The sequence below is a fragment of the Tursiops truncatus genome, chromosome 8 (assembly GCF_011762595.2).
Source record: "Tursiops truncatus isolate mTurTru1 chromosome 8, mTurTru1.mat.Y, whole genome shotgun sequence".
NCBI classification, from domain to species: domain Eukaryota; kingdom Metazoa; phylum Chordata; class Mammalia; order Artiodactyla; family Delphinidae; genus Tursiops; species Tursiops truncatus.
The window spans coordinates 15,126,416-15,148,401 of record NC_047041.1 but is presented as its reverse complement, the minus strand read 5'-3'; the positions used below and the strand labels follow the sequence as shown (position 1 = coordinate 15,148,401).

At 54.2% G+C, this 21,986-nt stretch overlaps 1 protein-coding gene across 1 annotated transcript in view; it reads right to left on the bottom strand.

Annotated features, from left to right (window-relative positions):
• Positions 1 to 21,986, bottom strand: part of DSCAML1 (DS cell adhesion molecule like 1) — a 323,305-nt gene that overhangs the window by 84,758 nt on the left and 216,561 nt on the right. The window contains exons 2-6 of the mRNA XM_033862020.2: positions 16,291 to 16,437; positions 10,242 to 10,520; positions 6,509 to 6,784; positions 3,985 to 4,281; positions 1,784 to 2,056 (exon numbers count right to left, since the gene is read on the bottom strand). Coding sequence (XP_033717911.2) covers positions 1,784 to 2,056; positions 3,985 to 4,281; positions 6,509 to 6,784; positions 10,242 to 10,520; positions 16,291 to 16,437 — 1,272 coding nt within the window. The remainder of the gene's footprint in view (positions 1 to 1,783; positions 2,057 to 3,984; positions 4,282 to 6,508; positions 6,785 to 10,241; positions 10,521 to 16,290; positions 16,438 to 21,986) is intronic.

The following is a 21,986-nucleotide window of genomic DNA, read 5'->3' as shown; positions in this document are numbered from 1 at the left end:
GCCCCGAGATGCTGGGAACGGAAGGCAGGCTGGGGATGGGGCCTGGGGGCTGTGAGGTTCCCGCCAGCACAAGGCCCCTGGGCTGGGCAAAGGTTTTAGCCTGAAAGGGGGGGCCAAGATGCCCCTCAGCCTGGCTGGGGTGCAGCCGTGGCGGGGGGGGGCCAGCGAGGCAGATGCTGTTAGGGTCTCCTCTCTCCTCCCCAGGCTGGAGATGGGCCACAGAGACAGCCCGTCCCCCAGTTCTCAGGCTCAGAGCCAGGCTTCCCAGAAAGTCACTCCAACCCAGACTAATGTCTCAGTTTCAGCTCAAGAAACAAACACTGTCTGGCACTGTGACAGGTGGTGGACGCACAAGGGCGCATGGGACACGGCCCCAGTGTGCCGATGAGGGGGAGCCCTGGTGACAGGAGCAGAGGGCGAAGCACTGATTGCACGTTTGCTGCTACCTTCCGTTTCTCCGGCTGTTCTCCTGACATCTGCCCCGGGAGGTCCCATCTTCACCACACGCGTGAAGGGGCCCAAAACGGAGGCAGCATCTGTCTCCCCAAACCTTTCCTTCCCCCAGACTCCCCTCTTCCTGTCCACAAGGCCTCCACTCCATCTTGCTTCAGGAGTCTGGGGCCCGCTGGGGCCTTCCCCCTGTGCCAGGGCCCCTTTGCAGGCCCAGACCCCCCTGCTTTCTCTTCCTTCCCATGGGCCCTAGGGCACAGGCTGGCCCCCTCTCCGGGTTCATGTGGTCCCTTGCGGATATGCGTAAGCCTGCCCTGGCTCTTGAGAAAGGGACATAAGCCCCTTACCCAGCACGGCCACCACTGACCCAGTGACTTTCCACCCCAGCTGCCTGGATTTTACTGACCTCTCCTTAGCCAGGCCTGGCAGGCGCCACCTCTCCATCCTGCCTCCTAGGTGACCAGGCCGCCCTGCCCTCACCCACCGTCCAGACAACCTCCAGGCCTGTCAGTTCCAAAGAATGTGTTTGGGAGGGAGCTTCACACCCCCGCACAGCCCCTAAACCCAGGGGACAGCTGTCGTCTAGTCACGAATTCATTTATTTGCTCATTTATATGCATTCATTTGTTTAATCCACAGACATTTACTGAACGGCCGCCATGAACCAGGCACTGTGTTAGGTGCCCCCACACAAAACACAGACCTCACCCAGGTAAGTGTGGCGGGCCTGGGAGGGAGGAGAATTTTAGGCACCAGGCGGTGCTCTCCAGGCCTCCAGCTGCGTCAGCAGGTGGAAGGTCCTTGCCCATCCCATAGAAGCAGCCTCGGCCGGCCAGTCTGAGCCCTGGAAGGGAGTCAGGGCACCCAGCACATGCACCCTCCACCCAGCTTCTTGCTGCTTCCGCTCTGCGACTCCTGCCCCTCTCCTACCCGTTGGTCTCTCAGGGGCCCTGCTGAGTTCTGGGTGGTTCCATGCTAACATCAGGGGAACAATATAGCCTGTCCCCTCTGACCTGGGCCTCTTGCCCAGGTACCACTGACCCCTCATGCCCCTGGGCCAGTGCTGCCGTGTTGTGCAGCCCACAGAAGGAACTGGAATGTTGAGGTACCCGTGGCCTTCTTATGTACCCCCTACAATCTCCCCCCTCCCAGCCCCCAGCAATCTTCCACCCTGCCCCCTTTTGTCCAAACTCCAGGCCGGAGCCCTCTCTTCCGTGGCTTTCCACTCCCTCAGGATTGCCTGCCGCTGCCTGAGTGGCTGGCTGAAGAGTGGCCCACAATCCTGGGTGACCAGGAGGGCTCCGGTTCAGGCTGGAAGTTGGGGGAGGCCTACCTTTGACGGCCACGTGGACGCTCTGGCTGATGGAGAGCTGCGGCTGGATGAGGACGCTGCACAGGTACTCCCCTTCGTCCATGCCCTTCTGCACATCAGTCAGTTTGAGGGTCCCGTTCTCGAACACCACCTGGCGGTGGTTGTCGGGCAGCAGGAGGGCATCCTTATACCACTTGATGGAGTAGTAGGGGTAGCCGATGACCCTGCAGTTGATAAGGGTGTCCCGCCCGGCGACAGCTGTGATGTTCCTCATCGCCCGGATGCTGGGGGGGCCTGGGCAGGAGTTGGGAGGGAGGGGGAGGGGAGGGGCGATGGCGCGGTTAGCCAGGGACGGCCGGGCGCTGCCCCGCGATGCTCTTCTCAGTTGCTTGGACTCGGAAACTCTTAGGGGATGGAAATTTGGCAGGGGGAGAGGGAGGCCTTTTTTATAAGACTAAAGGCAGAGAGCTCCCCTGGTGGCGCAGTGGTTGAGAGTCCGCCTGCCAATGCAGGGGACACGGGTTCGTGCCCCGGTCCGGGAGGATCCCACATGTCGCGGAGCGGCTGGGCCTGTGAGCCATGGCCGCTGAGCCTGCGCGTCTGGAGCCTGTGCTCCGCAATGCGAGAGGCCACGGCAGTGAGAGGCCCGCGTACCAAAAAAAAAAAAACCCACAAAAACAAAAACAAGACTAAAGGCAGAGGTTGGAACTGGGGGCCCCCGTGGTCTCTCCCGGACTACTGTTACTATCTTCAATTAGTTGCAAACAGACATGTTTGCATTCATTCATGCCCAGGGCGAGACTCCGTTCCCCTAACGGGAGAGGCTAGATGAGCGAACTAAAGCCTCACCAAGAAGTTACTGGGATTTGGGAGGGCGAGTCCTCATTTATGAGGAGGTTAAGATTCGGGGGTGAAAGTGGAAAAGTAAAGATTTTGTTATTTTCATTTGATTTGCTCATAATGGTCTTGTACCAAAAAGGATCGCACATACATTAACTATTTAAAGGACGATAGGAAGGTCTTCAATGGATGAGTTTCTTTCAACAGGTAAATGTGTTTTGTGGGCCCCTGAGAAGGGGCTATAAAGAGGGGCTCTGATCACACTGGCGGAGGGGAGGGAGTGTCATCACCTGGGTCAGGTAGGCGGATGGCCACGTGGGAATTGCAAAGGGGGCTCAGAGGCTACCATGCAGGGTTAGTGCTGGAATGGGTACATGAAACTCTGGGCTTCCAGCTCCCCCACCAGTAGGTGAGGGGCAGGACCAGGGCATCTCCCACGACCCTGCAGCTCTGTCCCCTTCCAGTTCAGAGAGGGTGGGAGGGTGGCCAAAGGGAGGCCACATTTCTCATGGGGGGTCGGACACCTGGCACAGGTGAATTTAGCATGAACCCCCCACTCCCCTTCCCCGTGCCTATGACAGCCACCAGTGCCCCTAGTCCAGCGCCCCTTCTCCCCCACTCCCCTGTGCCTCTTCTGCTCTCGTGTCAGGGCTCACTGGTTGGGTCAGATGAGGACCAATCTGACACCACAGGGCTGCAAAGAGCTTCAGAGGATCCTCTGCTCTCACCACAGCAACCTGGAGACCTGAGGCACGGGGATGGTCGCCTTGAGGACTCCTTCCCCCTCTCTTGAAGGTGCTTGCCTTGGGGCACCCTCACCCAGCCTGAGTCCCCTATTCTTGATGGCTGGGGTCTTGGAGGGTAGCCAGGGGAGGGTGGACTGAGAGATGCTGGTGCCCTGGCTCCTGGCTGCTTACACCTCCTGGAGTATTGTGGGAGCGGGATACAGCTTCGGTGGACACCCCTATCAAAGGGCAAGCCTGGCCCCACTTCCCCTTCCTTGTCCCTGGCCTTGCAAGGCCCTGGTGGGACTGTAGGCGCCAGTGGAGCACTTAGTGTACCTGGGGCCAGAGAGATTGATGGGGAGGGATGGGGTGGGGGGCAGGATTGTGGGAGGGGTGAAGGGGTATGGGGAATGGGAATGCAAAGGGGGAGAACGGTACCAGACACACACACACACACACACACACACACACACACACACACGAATGGATGATGGGACTTGTGGAGGGCAGGGAAACGGGGAGAGAGAGGAGAGAGACCTCTACTAAAATCAAAATGACGATTAAGAATAAGTACTAATCACCACAAGAAGAATGGTAAGCACAGAGATGGCAAAGGAACTCAAAAGCCTATTCTGATATTTAAATGTAGACAGGCACCTCTTACGTTTATTCGCGCCTGATATTCAGCACTGCCCACCGAGTTCCGCGCCGTGCACCGGTACACGCCCCCGTCGCGGATCTGGGGCCCCGTGACATTCATGTGGCTGATGGTGGTGCCGTCGGACATGGTGTACTGGCTGGTGCGGTGGCTTCCGTCCCGCATGATGGGCTCGTCGTCCAGGGCCCAGGTGACGGTAGGGGGCGGGGCGCCCTTGGCTGCGCACATCAGTGAGAACTGCTCCCCGGGGTTGACCACCTTCTCGCTGAAGGACGAGACGATGCGGGGCGTGCCGTCTGCAGGGAGCGAGGAGCCCCCTTAAGGCTCACCGAGTCACAGAGAGACCATCCCACCAGGCCACCCCACCTCGTCATGGGGAGGAGGCAACGCAGAGGACGTAACAATGGTAAAGCCCTTCCGCGTACTTCCAAGATTCATGTACCATCCGCAAAACCCTGTTTAGTGCACGTGAATGAAGACTCCTGGATTTGAATCCTCCCTCAACTACCTGTTAGTTCTGTGTCTTTGGGCAAGTTACTTAACCTCTCTGAGTCTTTCCATCTCCTCTCTCTGGAGGGTGGAGATAATGGGGATAATGATTATATCCTCCTGGTACTGATGATGTGAGGAGTAAATGAATTAATGCATTAAAGATGCTTACACAGCACTTTGCAAGTGCTTAATAAATGTTAGCTCCTCTCAACTTTTCCTTTTCTGCCTCTTTCTCCTCCCTTTTTAAATAAAGCCATAGAGGCTCAGAGGTTAGCTATGTGTGGAACCAGGACCTGAACGGTCCAATTCCAGCTCTGATTCGAGTGGGAGGGGTGCTGGTGCTGTAACTCTGTTAGCAAAAGCCTGAAGCTTGAGTCTTAACATGTGAGCTGCCCGGGGCCAGTGGTGGTGGTGGGGTCTGTTTTGGGGCTTAAGTCTTGGTTAATGGAATAACCTCGGACAGCATAAGTAACCCCCGGGGCCCCACTTCCTCCATGGATCATGGGGGATGTAATCATTAACCCTGGCCATCCTTCCACACAGGATTGCTGTAAAGGATTAAAATAGGCGCTAAATCCTTGAAAAAGTCAAACACCAAAACAAACATACAAAAAAAAAGCGAGGCAAATGTAACATGGCACTCCACATCCCACCCACATGTCACACCAAAATGCTGACGTTAACTCAGGCTGCCAGCCCCTGGCCCCATTTCTGAGGGAGAGCCTGGTGCCTGGTGGAGCCTGGTACTGCCTGGCGTGGCCACTGCCTCTGGCCTCTCCTCTGCCTCTCTCCCCAGCCCTCCCTCTCTGGCTGCCCCTCCCTTCCAGCTCATTGCCCCTCTCACCAGCCTCCTTCTCCACATCCCAGCTCTGAACTGGTGGGCACCAGCTGCCCTGTGAGATCCACCAACGGCACAGGGGTACCCTCAGAGAGAAAATGCACTGGGGGGGAGTAGTCTGCTCCTGGGTGGGGAGCAGTTCAGACAGGAGGTCCCCTGAGACGAAAGGCACCCCTTTCACACTAGGCTGTGCCCAGCTGATGTGTTTCCTCATTGGGAAGAGAGACCAGGGATGGGGCAGGACAAGAGGAGGTAGGGGCTGAGGGAGGCAGTTTGCTGGGCACCGGGTGAAGGATGAGGGCTTAGTTTCGATGGATGCCCGGCTCTCATGCCCCACTTGCCAAGGAATGAGGACCCCTGGGCTGTAACAGTGAGACAGATACCCGTGGGGTTTGCCTAGGTTTGGTGTTTTTGTTATCACAGTGAAAAATCCTTGGAAGGAACAGGATTATGGGAGCAATAAAGGAGCTGGGGAACCACTGAATTTGTTGGTAAGGATAGGGCCTCTGCTACCCCCCGCTGCATCTTTGTGCAAATAAGAAAAAGGTGCCTCCTCTGCGTGGTCACAGCCCAGCGTGCGTGCATGGCTTGGTAAGTGGAGTGCAAGCTGCATTTCAATCCTCACCCTCTTAGTTGAGCACCTTGTGTAGTGAATGACCCGAAAAACCATACACAGAGGTGCTGGGTGCGGAACCTTGGGGGCGTAGTAGCTTTAAAAGGAGAGAGAAGCAGGTGGAAAGCCAGGTCCATGGTAAGAAAAAGGGCCTGCTGTGAAGAGACCTCAGGCAGGGAGAGGACTCAAAAATCCAGAGGTTCCCAGCACCCTTCCAGAGCCTCTGGGAGACCGAGAGTCTTTGAGACCCTACTGAAGGCCCTTCTAATAGTGAAGTTCTAGTAATTTTGAAGGGCAGAGTCAACAGAGTATGGCGGTTAAGAGCCCTGAGTTCACACCCCAGCCCTCTTCCTTAGCAGGGCCGTGTGACCTTGGGCAAGTGACCGAAGCCTCGGTTTCCTCAGCTGTCAAATGGTTATTATAAAAAAAAAAAAGTTATCTGCACACAGGGCCCTTGGGAGGATTAAATAAGACAGTGCATCTGCCTGGAGTGCTGTGAGTGCTGAACGAATGCCTCCTGCCTCTGGCCGGGCTGTAGGAGCCCTGAACCCGCCCGTCTGCTCCGGCGGCCCCAGCTCACCCTCGAGCACAATGATGGCGAAGTCCTGGGCGGTCTGGGCTTTGCGGGTGGCGAAGCACTGGTAGGCCCCGGAGTGGCTCTTCTGGGCCGAGGTGATGAGCAGGGTCTCGTTGCTGAGCCCGCGGATGGAGATGGCCTCGTTGGGCAGCAGCAGCTCAGTGTTGCGGTACCAGCGAATGGTGAACTCCGGGGAGCCCGTGAGGGCGCAGGAGAGGATGACCGTGCTGCCAATGCCGGTCTTCAGCTTCTTTGGTGTCAGGGTCACATGAAGAGGGTCTGTGCCGGACCAGGCAGGGCAGAGGCGAGGGAAAACAGGGAGGAAAAGGAAAGAAAAAGGACTCACTGTGAGTGCAGTGTGGCCAGGAGTGGGCTGTGGTCACAAAAGTCCCCAGGAGTCAGGAGGCCCTGATTCTGTCTCCAAGACTCCTTGTAGCAGGGGGGACCAGGACGAGCGAATTCCTTTCTCTAGGGCTCAGTTTACTCATCTGTTAAATGGCAGGGTCAGGCCAGGAGATGTCTTTACGTCTGGTATTCTGATGGCCTGTGCTTTCCTGACGTGGGCCCTTTGGCTGGGCGGGGCTGGGAAGCTCCCTTTGGCTCAGGAGGACGATGGGACCTCGTCTGGTTCACTGTCCTCGCTGTCACCCACCCTAGAAACCAGGGAGGCACCCACGGCCGAGCCACCTGTCTCCTGTACTTATACAGATAACCACTTGCTACCTTCTGACTTCCTTTATATGCATCAGTTAATCCCCTGCCCTTTATCCTCACCACCCCTGTCCTGCTGCAGGCCTGCAGCTCCTGGCCTGGACCCATGCAGTACTCTCTTCTCCCTGCCCCCTTTTTCCCTGTGTCCTGCCATCGGTTCTCCATGCTGCAGCCAGCCACCGCCCTGTTCAGAACTTCCACGGCACCCAAAAACTCAGTGTGGCATTCAAGGCCATCAAGGCCCTTGGGGACCTGGCACCCTTCTCAGCAATGCAGTGTCTAGACCAGCAGCCTGCCTGTGCTTCCTGCACACGCAGAGTCTCACCTAGAGCACCCTTTGCCCCCTCTACCTACTTCCTACTCATCCTTCACATTGAACTCAGGTGTCATCTCTTCCAGGAAGCCTTCCTGGACAGCACTCCCCTCCCAGGCTGGGTTAAAGATCTCTCTTCTGGGGCTCCCTGTGTGTAACTAACACAAGACTAAGGTCATGGTCTTCTAATCACCTCTTTGTGTTTCTATCTCTCCCTCTGGACTCTGAGCCACTTGAAAGCAGGGCGGTGTCCCTCATCTTTATATCACTACTGCTGTCTGAGTCATGTTGATCGCTTCACTGGCTGGCTGGCTGGTTACCACCCCCAAGCTGGCCTCTCTCCCTTCATCTCCATGGGCTTGGGGTTCTGTACAGGAGCCTTGGAACCCCAGCGAGGGAGCTTGCAGGAGGTGGGGGCACGGCAGGCCCGTCTGGGGGGGCACAGTCAAAGCACACACGAGTCTGCTCACACTGTGCTCTCCCTACTCACTGCCAGAGCCTCTGCCTGCTGTCCAGGAAATGTCAGTGCAACATGACGCAGGTGGCATCCTGCTTGTCCCAGTCACCAGCCAGGGCTCTCAGGGCCAGGGCCCTGCCAGCCAGCCAGCCGCTCTCTCCTCACTGCCCCTGCACGGGCTAGGATGCGTGGGAGGCTTGGGGGCAGAATGATGTGGAGTATGGAAAGCATTGCTTTCCTCTCCATGAACTTGGCAGAGAGGAGCTATCACAAGGATGGAAGACAGAGAAAAGCCAAGTCACTGCCCTTTGAACCTGGTTGTCCAGCCAAGCCCAGTGTGGGAGAGGGTGGGGAGCTGTCTCAGAGGAGAATGAGGTGTACCCTTCCACTCGGGGGCAGGGGCAGGCGGTGCATGCACACAGCCGTAGGCAGTTACTTACTGTGTGTCTGTGAGCGTGCTCTAGGATGACAGTGTGTTACGTGGAGGAATGTGTGTATCTGTGAGTGTATATGGGCACCATATATGTGTGCACGTGTGTATGGGGAGGTGGGCATGTGAACTTTCAACACATCTGCCTGTGTGTGTGTGTGTGTGTGTGTGTGTGTGTGTGTGTGTGTGTGTGTAAGTACCTGCCTGCCTGTCTGTCCTGAGGCAGGAGCTCTGAACACCAAATTACTCAGAGTTAAGTTTGCTACTTTTCCAAGGATTTGGGGGTACGTGGCCCTCCTGACCTGTTCCCTGAGACAGTGTGTGTGTATGAATGTGAGTTTGAGTGTGTGTATGTGTGTGTATAGCAGGAGGGGTTGAAGGTAATTCTAGACCAGACAATTTTGGACAGTGCTTAGGTCAAGAGGGTACTAATCCTGGTCCTTCTACCTGCCTCCTCTGCGGTCCAGGGTTTGTCTATATAAGAGGACCGCCCCTTCCCCCCAAGCCTTCAGCGTCGTAACCTAAGCATTTGTATTATGAACTGTTGCTCCCAGAGCATTTCTTGGGGCTGTTCCTGCTCTTCCAGCTTCACAGTGGATTCGCAGAGGGGGGGTCTCTTCCCCACACTGCAGATAAATGTGCTCCAACTGCCAAGACCCCCTTGACTGTGGGGAGGACACTGGGCCCATATCTGGGCTGAGGGCGACAGGACAGCAGAAGGCCAGGAGGGGGTGGGCTCTGTGTGGTTCTCTGGTCCACCTGAGGGTCCGCAGACCTGCAGCTCTGTGCTCATGAGATAGGTGGTGAGCTGGGCGGAGAGCATCTTTGGTCAATCTTAACGGCAGAGCGCCCCTTTCTGCAGGGGGGGGATGGGATCACCTCTGGATGGCCTCTTTCTGCCGCCCAGGCCAAATCCCTCACAATGCCCTCGGGTGCAAAGTTCAAGGACTCAGGCTACTGCTGCCCCACAGGGGTGAGATCCCACAATCCTGGGTCTCCAGATCTCTAAATGTCAGTCCCGCTGCTGCCAACACCTTCCCTGCAGCCCCGAGAGCAGGGAACTCAAGGGAGGGATGGAGGGCTGGGGGGCAAAGGATGCCCCTGGGTCTCATGAGTCCCCCTCCAGGGCTCTTTCCCTAGCTTCAGCCCCTCTGCCTCGACCTCTCTGCCCTTCCGGCAGCTCAGCAGCAGCAGGGGTCTGCGAAGACCTCCTGCTCTCCACACGTGCTCCCTGGACCCTGGGGCTCTGGGATGGGGAGCAACAGGAAGGACCAGAGTTAATGCCCAACTGGCAGGTCCTGGAAAGGCTGCCTTGGGTGTTTGCCTCCAGCGTCTGCGCTGATCAATCGGTACTTCTATTAATTATCACTAAATATTCTGAATGTCGCCTCTGGTGGGTTCATATGTCCTCTGATGGATTCACGTCAGCATTGTTTCCTTATTATAGACTCTGCCTCCTCCCAAGAAGCTGAGAAGCCCTGTGAGCTTATCACATCACCGTCACTGTCGCTTTTGACCCTCGTGACCTCTGGGAGGTCGGAGGGCCAGGGTTTTTATCCCCTTTGACAGAAAAGGGCACAGAGGTGATGCCCAGGGTTATATGATTTTCCCCAAGTCAGTTACGATCTGGTGATATCAGAACCAAAAGGCAGGTCTTCTGATTTCAAACCCAGTGCTTTCCCCAGGACACCAACCTGCCTTCCCCAACCAGGGGATCATCCCCTGGGGCCGGCCAGAGGCAGGGGCGGCTGCCCCCATGCCCCTCCCCACCACACACGGTGCTCTCAAAGGTTACTGAAGCTGGAAGAGGGGCTTCCCCGCTCACCGATGACTGTGAGGGTGCCTGTGGCCTCTGCTGAGCCGAAGGTGTTGGTGACCTCACAAATGTAGGTGCCGCTGTCCTCGGTCCGCAGGTCACTGATGGTCAGCCCCGTGATGTGCTTGGTCCAGCGGCTATCAGCTGGAAGGGGTCGGCCATCCTTGAGCCAGCGGATGGCAGGGATGGGGTAGCCGGAGGCGGTGCAGGGCAGCTCCATGTTGAGGCCGGCCCACACTTCCTGGGAGTGGAAGCCGTCCAGGATGGTGGGGATCGACTCGGCCGGGTCTGGAAGGCAGAGAACACGAGAGGTCCTGGCCAGCCCTGGGTGGGAGCAGGAAGGCAGGCCCCCAGAACTTGCTGCCCACCGGTGCCCGGAGTGAATGATACCCAGTGTGGGAGGCTCACTGTGTCTCCTTGTGCCCCAGACTCTGGCCCAAATGCTCCTACTCGGGCCAGACGGAGGCCCTGAGAAGCACGGCTGGGAGCAGGGGCTGGGGGAGGAGAGGATATGGTGGGCAGACTAGGCTAGAATGACAGACAGACAGACAGACAGAGGGAAAAAGGGAAACAACAAGAGACACAGGGAGGGAGGGACTTTCATACAAACAGTCCCTGTGACGTAAGGATCATGACATCTTGGGTTTGTAATTCTGGTCAGGGTCAGTCTGGGCCCGTCAAGGATGGGCCTCCCTGTCCCCCCCGTCTCTTCCCACCTGCAATCTGGGCAGGCTCAGAGGGGGCAGTGCCTTTCCACCAGAAAGTGCCCAGAAGGGTTCGGAAGTTAAGCCTTCCACAAAGCACACTGGCTACCCCAACGATGCTTCTGTTTTTTGCATTCCCAAACCTAGAGGAAGCAGCGACTGTGGGCCTGCGCCCTACATTGCAGGAGGCCTAGGCCCTCACTGGTGGGATTCTGTGTGTGATGCCCGTGTTATGTGAGCGGCGTGCTGGCTGCTACCTCAGTCTAGTTCTCACCCTAAAAGGCCTCTCTGGGTTTTCTGCCCACCGGGGACCTTCCCCTGATGTAAAACTCCCATAGGCTCCCTCTACCTACATATTACAATCCACACTTCTTATCCTGAATTAGGCCTTCTGGGATCTGTGATCTCACGTCAACCAGGTCCCTGGCCTGGCCTGCCTCCCCCGCCCCGACCCCTTTCTGATCTCACTAGTTCCCCACTCAGGGCATGCTGTCCGCCAGCCCACTCTGCTTGGCCAGCTCCTACTAATCTTTCAAAACCAGCTTCAACGTCACCTCCTCTGGACGCCTCCCTCAGGCCACTTCCACTGGATTCCCATAGTTTTCCTTTGCTTTCATTTTATTTTCAAGCAGCCTTTTCTTTTAAAGAAAAAGAATGAAAAGTGCAAATATGCACATGACAAAACTTCAGAAAGTAGAGGAGAGCATACAGTGCAAAGGGAGTCCCCCTCACCCCTGCACCCAGCCACCCCGCTTCCCTCCCAGGGGCGACCACTGTCGCCACTCCCCTCCAGGCCCTTGCCAACAGCACTTAGCACCAGGCCATGTATCTGGCTCCCCTGGAAGGCCGAGAGCTCCTCGAGGCAGCGCTGATCCCCTACGGCATCTCCACGTGCCTGGCACAGAGCAGGGCTACTGAACCATAAACGTCTGAGGGAGGGTGAACGGGGGCACGTGGGCATGGGGCGGGCCGGTGGTCTGCCTTTTCCACATGGCAGAACTTTACAGGCTCATGGAATAGTAGAGCTGGCTTAGGGACTCGGAAGGCTCACACAGATGAGGGCCTGGAGACCAGAGAGGTGCAGTGACCTGCTGAGATCACACTGCAGAGCCAAGATCCGAAACCAGGTCTCTGCCACCCTTGTTCAGTAAATGGGGTCTAACCCCGGATTCTGCTCCAGAGTGAACCGTGAGAGCGCTGATGCCCCTCTCGGCCCCTTCTTGACGAAATGGGAAACTTCCTCTGTCCTCAGCTCACCCGCCCCCCCCCCGCCCCCTTTGGAGACAGGCTGAGCTAGGAATGCTCCTCCCCGGGAAAGAACTTTCCAGAAGATTCTCTGCTCCTTCCCTATTGTCCATGGCTTCTCACAGGGAGCCTGAGACTGGGAATCAGGAGACCCAGGCACCAGTCAGCCTGGGTCACTGATAAGCCGTGTGACCTTGGGTGAGTCTTATGATCTCCCAGAGACTGAGTTTCCTCGTCTGCACGTGGAGGTGATACCACGGCTTCCAGATCTCCTAAGGCTGTTGTGGGCAACAGAGCAAAATGTGTGTCAAAGAGCTCGAGTGACACTAACCCACCACGCAGACATGCCCGGCGATTACTATTCTGCCCCCGCCCGCCCTCCCTCCCTGCCAGCTTCTGCGGCCTCTTCCCCATCCTGTGGGAATGGTTGGGCTAAACAAACCCGGTGCCAGGGAAGAATTACTCAATGTGACACTTAATTGATGCAAAATACACAAATTCCGTGGCGCACCGCAGAATTTACAAGCAGAGGGGCCCATGGGGCGGTGGAGGAAGGGGCTGGGGGTGGGGATGGAATTAATCGCCGAGTCTCAGGCGTGAAATTAAATTCTGAGGGAAAGAAACCTCTTTCATTACTCTGGAGCAGAAGTAAAATGCTGTGGCGTGTATGGTGGCAGCCTGGGGGGATCGGGGGCTGCCAGGGCCAGTGCAGGGCTGGGAGACAGATGGCCTGGTCCTGAGAAATCTCTGGGGGTAGGCTGGGGCTGGGCTGGCGGGGGGTAGGGGGTCAGTGTGCCCCGGGGTCGGGGTCGGGGGCTGCTGGGACCTCTCTCAGCTGGCTGAACAGTTCTGCCCTGGAATATGACTTCTGCACCTGGCTCGGCACCCCGTGAGCTGGGGAACCCTGGTCCAGTCTCTCAGCCTCTCTGGTCCCTGGTGCCCTCCTTTATAAATGCAAATGATGGTGCCTCTTCCACAGAGCTAACGCCCATGACAGCACTTGGTCAACTCCAAAAAGCACCTCGATGTGACGAAGGGTTATTAGGTTGTATTTTTAGGGGGCTCGGTCTTTCCTCACGACTGCCTCCTCTTCAGAGAATTAACAGAAAAATGAAAAGTCCTTCCCCGTCCCCGCCCCCGCCCCCCCCCCCCCCCCCCCCCGAGATGTAGTAGGAATAATAATCCAGAGACAATAGAACAACAATAACAACGACCACAACAAACAGAGCAGCTACTCTCTGCTGAGCCCTTCCTGTATGTTCGGCCCCAGGCTAAGCTTTCTACGCGCGGCACCCTATTTAATTCTCACAACAACCCCAAGGAGAACATGTCACTCCCATTTTACAGATGGGGAAGCTGAGGTTTGGAGACATTATTGATTTGATGCCAGGTTGTACAGCTAGTGAGTGCTGAAGCTAAGACTGAAACCTTGGTCTGATTCCTGAGTCCTTTTTCCAATACGTCTCACTTTCTCCTTCCCCCGTCCCTCCCTATTACTTAATCAAACACCTGGTGAGAACTGAGAAAACCACAGGTGTGGTTGCTGCCCTCATCCAGTGACCATCGATAAGGCACTGCGGAGGGGATCATTCTGCCCCTTCCTCTTGCCTTTGTACCTGGTGAGGAGGAGGGGCAGCCATCCCTTGGGGTGTGCCGGGCTCAGACACCTTCAGCCACCAGGTGCCTTGGCAGGACCCAGCTCTGCCAGGACACACAGCTGCATCTCCCATCCCTGATTCCAGGGGTTGGCCCGGAGCTTCTGGCCAGGGAGGGATGACACCCTTCCCGACCACCAGCCCCAGGAGCTCACAGGGTTCTGGCCACTAAGGAGTGAAACATCTCAGTTGAAAGCTGCCTTGGGACTGACCCCTGCCCTCAACTCTGGGAATGGATCTGAAATGTGAGGCTCTGGGCGGAGGCCTGAGCCCTCCTGACACGAATCTCCTTCTGCACTGCCTCACTTGGGTATCAGTTGCATTTTTGCCGAGACAAGCTGCTTGTAGATTGCCTTGTCACATCACATCACATCAGGGCCCGCGTCACTCCTGGGGCCCCTTCCCCTCCGCTCCTAACGTCTTCCACCCTGTCGCAGTCATCTTGTCTATCCTTGTCTCTCTGTTAGGTTTCTGCTTTTCTCTGCCCTATGTTTTTTTCTCTCTGTGCCCATGCCTCTCCCCTTTTGTTGTCTGGCTGCCTCCCTGTCTTTGCTTCTCCGTTTCTCTATTTGGGCTTCATCTCCTAGTCTCTGGTAGCATCTCCCATTCTCTGCATCCCCACCCGCCATCCCCAGCTGGTGGGCAATGAGAGCAGAAGGAGAAGGGTTGGCATATCCTCCAGTTTAAAGGGTGCCTTTTTTGAGGGACAAGAGTGGAAGTAAGATTAGTAGGATGAAGGGGCTAAATATTTGTGCAGGGGAAAGGAGCAGGCCTGCAGGAGGGAGGATTTCTGTGCCTTTCCCACAGCGTATGAAAGGCATGCAAATTAGATGCAAAACACTACACAAACAAGTCCGTATAATCTGGAAGGTAACCACTGACACGTTTGGGAATTGGGCTGCAGATGGCAAGGTCTAGCCACAAAGATGGGGCCACACAGCACAGCCCCATCTCCTCCCCACGTGACAGTGCAGTTTCCCTTGGCACTGATTAATTCCACAAATATTTACCTAGCACCTACTATGTGCCAGGCACAGGGCCAGGCTCTGGAGACACAAGGGGGAATCAGAGAGCCCGATCCTCGCTCTCCTGGCTTCCGCTTTTCCGCTCTTGCCCCCAAATGCACCAGGCAAATAAGAGGGGGTCCTGGATAGAGTCACCTGCTGGTCAGGGTAGTCCTCGCCAAACCACAGAATGTCAGAGGTAGACAGAATCTGAGCTGTCACCTAATCTAGCTCCTTTTTCAGAGATCCAGAGACATTGCACGATTTGGTGGGGGCTAGTCCCCAAACCCAGGTGTTCTATCAGTTCATCTCCCTTCCAAAAGCCACTCTGATCCCACCTCCACAAGAGCAGAGATTTTCAAGTTGCAGGTCACAAACTGTTAGGAAGTTATGAAATCCATTTGGTGAGTTGCGTCCAGCATTTAGATAAATTGAAGTGGGATAGAATAGAATAGAAAATATCAGAGTGCATCGCGACGCACGTGGTAGGAAATACCAGCGTGCGTTGCATAGGTCATGATGTCTGCGGATCACTGTCCGCAGTTTGAAAAGTGCTATTCCGGAAAGCCTTCCTTGAAGAGCGCCAAGTGCCCTTCTTTCTTCTGTGACTGGGGCACGTGTGTGGTGTTTGATTAGCCACTTCCGTGAGGGTGTGCAGCTGGAGGATGCTGGGGTCGGGGGGCTCAGTGTGAATTCTGGCTGTGCCCCCCACTGGTTAAACAGTGGGGCAAGTTGCTTGGCTTCCCTAAGTTCTGGTTTTCTCACCTGTAGAAATAAGGAGAGCAGTGCACACCTCACCAGGCTAGTACACTGCCTAAGATACAGCACATAAGTGAAATTTCTGGCACACAGAGGGATTCAGTAAATATTAGCTTTCATCCTTCCATAAGGAGCTATAATCACTCCAGAATAAAAATCCTTATTTAATTTAGAGATTTATTTTTTTTAACCTTTTGTTTGCCTACTTTCAAATGTTGTGAGGTAAGACATACATGTATTCAAAAATAGATAGAATAGAATCCTAAAAAATTCTTAGGGACACAAGGAAATACAAAATCTCCCTAATCCAATCCAATCCCATCGAATCATTACTATGTTTGCATAGCAGATTGTATCTATGAACTTCCTGGCAGCAAAGGCAAAAAAGGAACGACAGGATAGATCCCATATCCCTCATTATTTGATAAACGGTAAAATAACAATTCTTCAGGAGAGTTAAGCTTCCTCAGGTATAGACTCCTGAAAAGAATTTAACTGTAGGGTCCTTATGTGAAGGATACCCAAAACCAAACTGGACAAGGTCTCCCCCAGTGGTTTCTGCACCTGTGTTCTTTAATCTCCTTCTCTGAATCCCCTGAACACACAGCAGACTCCCTGATCAGTGGTGCCGACATGCCCACCCAGTCCCGGGGGTGGGCTGGTGCCCTTCCTCCCCAGCCTTCTCGCCTACCTGTCACGGAGAGGCGGGCCCCGTTGCTCTGCCGGGTCTCCCCGCTATACTTGTGCTTGGTGATGCAGCGGTAGGTGGAGAGGGCGTCCTCCTTCTGCACGTCAGAGATGTACAGCCCGCCGTGGTAAGTAATAAAAAACCTGTTTTCTGGAGACATAATCAGGACACAGTCGATTACTCCTCTGGCTGGGCACACTACCAGAAGCAACTTGGGCCTGCAGGTGGCCTTCTCCTAGGCCAGGACTGCTGCCCAGGGGAGGGGAGGTGATGGGGAAAACAAGGGGGTGAAGCTGATGTAGTGCTGAAGGCAGGAGAGCATCTCTAACCAATGAGGATTTTCTATGTGCAAATCAATAGAAATTACAGTGATTGTTCCTTTAAATGTAGATACTTCAGCTTTTTACAGGAAGATGTTGGGCTTTGGAGTCAGACTAAGATCTGGGTTCCAATCTGACTCTTTTACTTATTAGCTGTGTGACCTTGGGAAAGTTACTTAACCTCTCTGAGCCTTATCTGTGCAACAGGGTGCAAATAATCCTTCAGAGAGTATTATTATTATTAGAGTATTATTATTATTAAAAAAAGTGTCTGGCACACAGTGTGTGCTCTCTTAGTGAATATCAGTCCTCATCTTTCCCATCTCTTTGCAAGGGTTTGCAAAGCTTTAATGTTCATTGCTTGCTTGTTCTTACAATTGTTTGAGGTGTCATCTCCATTTTAAAATCACACAGCCAGTAAGTGGATCAGAACTCAGGCCTTCTGGCTCCCAGCTCTCCCTTTGCACTGAGCCTAAACACAAGCCTAAATCCCTTTCTCTCAGTTTTCATCATTTATTCACCCAAGAAACAATTATTGAGGATAAGCTATACTAGGAGCGGGGGCGTGGAGACACAGATTTACGATACTAATTCATCATACAGTTTTTGATACCATTTTGTTCAAGGCAAAGGTGCCAGCACTGTGCCCTCCATGGTCTCACTGCCGTGACAGCGCGAAGCAGAAAGGACAGAGTAGTTTCACCCATTTAGCTGATTACGAGACAAGACTACACTCCGAGGTAGAATGGATTTTCTTGTCCAAGGTCCTAAGGCAAACCCTGAACTTGAGCTAGTCAGGGCTGATTTTAAAAGGGGGAGATTGTGGACTTGAGGGTTGGGGAGGGGCTTGCATCTGGCTTTGGGACTCTCTAAGCTCATGGTTTCCCACCCAAGACCCAGCTAGACTGAGATCGAGAAGCTAACCTAGGGTCCCTCTGCCTGCTCTCTAGGGGCACAGCTGCTTCCCCAGGAAGGCATAGCAGACCTCAGGCTGCCATTTTCACCAGAGGGGGCATCAGAATCAGGACAGTGAATAATGACTTACAAGAAAGCTTCAGGGGAGAGGGTAATGCTGACCTCATACAAAGGACCTGCTAACATTGGACTGTCAGGCTTTCATAAGGAAACATTTTGGGTAGCCCCATGTCCTTCAAATCCTATTATTTTGAGGTCTGCTTCCTCCCACCTGGGTGCTGAGTGAGCCCTCTCAACCGCTGACAAGAGCCCTGATACTGGCTCATTCTCCTATTAGGAATATTCTGTGGTGTCTCACCCCTCCAAGCACAAGCCCAAGATCTCAGCACCAGCAAACAGGGACCTCACCAAAGGATACTTTCCAACAATGAAAGCTGTAGAATTGCAGGGTTGAAAAGCTGAATGTGCTTGACCACATCTTTAACAAAGCTTCTCTGGCCTTCATTTGAATACCTCCAGGGCCGGGGAACTCACTACCTTATTTAGTGGCCCATTCCAAAATTGATAGCTCTGACTTTGAGAAAGCTCTCCCTTGCTCACCACTGAGCTCCATGGGTCCTGGTTTCTACTTGTTGGACCCTTACAGAACCAGTCTCAACCTGTGTTACTGACACACTCCCTCGCAAACTGGAAGGCAACTATCATGCCCTTTGACTTTTCATCAGGCTAAGCAGTCTTTGGATTTTATTTTTTAATCGTTATTTAGTATGGTTTTAAATAACTTCATCAATCTGACTGATCTCTCGCTTAATAAACTTTGGTTTATCTACAAATTTCTGAATTTTCCCTCCCTCCCTCCCACTCTCCACCCTCCCCTCCTTGTCTCCCTCCCTCTCTCCCATCTCCTTTCCATGTATCTTTGTACAGGACTAGACCTGCTATGTGGCAGGCACTTTGCCAAGTGGTGGGGATCCAACTGTCAGCTTATCTGACCAGGGTGGAATAGAGCAGGGCTACCAACTTCCAGCCTAAGCGGCATTAACTTTTTAGGGGAGACTGAGTGGGGGTGGGGAGGCAGACCCATTATACTACTGCTTCATACTCTGCCCGCAACTAAAGGCTCTGGTCGTGTGTTTGCAAGCTGCGGCTACGCCACTTTCCTTCTCTCCATCCTTGGACACCTGGCCATGTGGGCCCAGGTCCAGGACTTCACACGGATCCCTGCTGAGTGGCATCCTGTTGGGATCTCCCTAGATGAGCACTTGGCCAGCTGGCAGCCTGCCCGGAGCTTGTGGCCCCCTGCCCCGCCCCCTCCAACACGCAGACCACACCTTGTAGACTCCGGCTCAGTGCTGTGGGTAAAAGATGAAAAGGGAGCAGGAGGGAGCCAGGCCCTGCTGCCAGCAGTCAGAAGACCCACGGGAAGCACAGAGAAAGCCTGGCTCCCCCACCAGACTCTGCATGTGCCGTTTTGTCTCCATGTTGTGACATCCCAAAGTCAAATGCGGAAGCTCTCCCGTAATTTATTATGTAACTGGGACTGGAATGCAGAACTACTGGAGGGCGTTGCTGCCAATCAGAAGTATCAGGATTGGAGGTGGTGGTGGCAGTGGGATAAGGAAAAACAGGAAAGACCCTAAAATCAACCCTAGCAACCCACAGGTGCTCCAGCCTGGACAGCTAGGACCCTGTTGTCGCCAGAACGGCGCTGACAACGGTGCACTTGGCCCTAAGGAATTTTAAGCTGGGGAGGGGCGCTGCCATGCTGGTGGTGGGGAGCTGGGGTTTCTATAGCAACAAGCAGCTGCTGCATCTGATGTTTCACATCCTTCATTGTCCTCATTTTCCCCCTCCCTTCCCCCCTTCTTGTGCATATTTAATTGCAGTAACATTTCCAGATACAGTGTATCGCTCCTGAAACAAAGGCAGGCCGCAGCCAGGGGGATGCGCAGCGAGCAAGACAGGAAGGAGAAATCAGGGGTATTATGTTAATCCCCACTGGGGGGGGGCTTGTGCAACATCAGTTCTGCATGTTTGATGAGAATCAGATGATGGGCCCTGCTGGGGAAGGAAGGAGAAGGGGGCCTGTGGAGTGAGAGGCATACGGTGTGGAGAGCGGAGGAGGCACAGATAGCTGGTGGGGGGTTCAGAAGGGCCAGGGCTCCAAACACGGCTGGCCTCCAAGGCTGGCTCCAGCGGGGCGCCCTGGCAGTCCATCCTCCGCAGCCCAAATGGAACCAGCTATCCTTGGACTGGGTAGAGGAGCCATTATCCCACATCTTGTTTCCTCCTCCTTGGGGCAGGCTGCGTCCACCTGGAGTGGACAGCCAGGACCACCACGTCCAGCCCCCAGCCCGAGGCCGTTTGGACATGTGCGTCTGGGAGCATTTTTGGTTGACACCATAACTTGGGGGTACCAATGGCATTCAGTGGTCAGGTTAGAGCAACAACAACTATTCTACCCCAAATGCCAACAGTGTGCCCATGGAGGATCACTTTGTTTTAGGCTCTGGGACCAGGATATGGAACTGTGTCTAAATGTAGACTCTGCCACTGGCGCTGCCTGACTGGTGCATCTCAAAGTCTGCAGTGTCATCTGAAACACGCCTGCGACCTGAGAAGTGCTGCGCATGGCTAATGAATCCTTTTCTGGTTTTTATTATTCCTCGAATACTCCAGCCTGCTTCACTATCCTTTTTCCTGGTGATCTGGAGCACAGCTCTCCTTTTTTTTAAAGCTAAATATTTATTGAGCATCCATTACATGTTAGGCCAAGGGCTTTAGGAACATTATCTCATTTAATTCCCACACCCCTTTGAAATGGTTATTATTGTTGTTACTAACCAAAGCAGAGAGGTTAAATAACCCACTCACAGTCACACAACTGATAAGTGGTAGAGCCTGGACCATTAGTCTACTTCCTATGCTCTTCCAAAGCTCTGTGCTAGGCTGACGCTCCTAGAACAAGAGCACTTTTATAGGGACACACGTTCAGCTGGCCTCTGCTTGATTGCTTCTGTTGATGGGGTCCTCACTTCCTCACGAAGGAGCAGTCATCCATTCAATTCAGTTTGGCTCCATTTATCAAGTCTTTGTGGAGCATCCCTAGGTACTGAACTGGGCTCCATGGAGAAGTCTTGAACTTGGTATCCGCCCTCTGGGATTCCACAGTTAGAAGAGAACGTTCTTCCACCAGGAAAGCTTTGGCCTTCAGTGTTGAGGGCTGGTGAAGGGTGGGGAGGGGGCTCGATGGAAGCCATTAGTGAGAAGAGGAGGATGAAGAGGGGCCGAGCCACCCAGCACTGGGGGACAAGCCCAGGACTGGGACTTAGGAGGCTGAGTTGGAGCCCTAGCTCTGCCACTAATGATGGGGTATATACTGGGTTAAATAGTGTCCCCCAAAGTTAATGTCCTCCCAGACCTTGTGAATACAAATAGAATCAGGTTAAAAAGAGGTCACACTGGATTAAGGTAGATCCTAAATCCAATCTGACTGGTGTCCTTATAAGAAGAGGGAAATTTGGACACAGGTGCACACGCACAGGGAGGAGCCCGTGCGAAGATGGAGGCGGAGATTGGAGTAATGTATCTACAAGCAAAGAAAAGTCAAGGATTGCCAGCGACCCCAGAAGCCAGGCAAGAGGCAAGGCGGGATCCTCCCCTAGAGCCTGCAGAGGGAGCAGGGCCCTGCCCACACCTTGACTTTGGACTTCTGGCCTCCAGAACTATGACACAGTAAATCTCTGTTGCTTTAAGCCACCAGTTTGCGGTAATTTGTTAAGGCAGCCTTGGGAAACGGATACAGGGTGACCCTAGGGAAGTCCAGTCCTCTCTCAGGCCCTCAGTTTTCCCATACAAAGAGGGAAGGGGTAGAGGAGGTATGTGTTTTTAACTGTGTTTGTACATTAGAATCACCTAAGAAGTTTTTAAAATTAAACTCAGAATCTCTGGGTGTGTGCCCTGGAAATTGGTATTTTTTTTAATTTATTTATTTTTGGCTGCGTTGGGTCTTCGTTGCTGTGCATGGGCTTTCTATAGTTGTGGCGAGTGGGGGCTACTCTTTTGTTGTGGTGCGCGGGCTTCTCATGGCGGTGGCTTCTCTTGTTGCAGAGCACCGGCTCTAGGCGCACGCGCTCAGTAGTTGTGGCTCGCGGGCTTTGTTGCTCTACTGCATGTGGGATCTTCCCGGACTAGGGATCGAACCCATGTCCCCTGCATTGGCAGGCGGATTCTTAACCATGGCACCATCAGGGAAGTCCTTGGTATTTTACAAAAGCTTTTTGGGTGATGTAATGTGAAGCCAGGGTGGAGAACAACTGGATTAGAAAAACTAAGTCCCCTTCACTCTGGAAATGGATGTCTCTGTGATCACACCAGACTTCTCTGAGTTCCATTTCTCCTTCAGGAAAACGGAGATAATAACTAGGACTTAGGTCACAGAGTTGTTGGGAGAATTAGATGAAA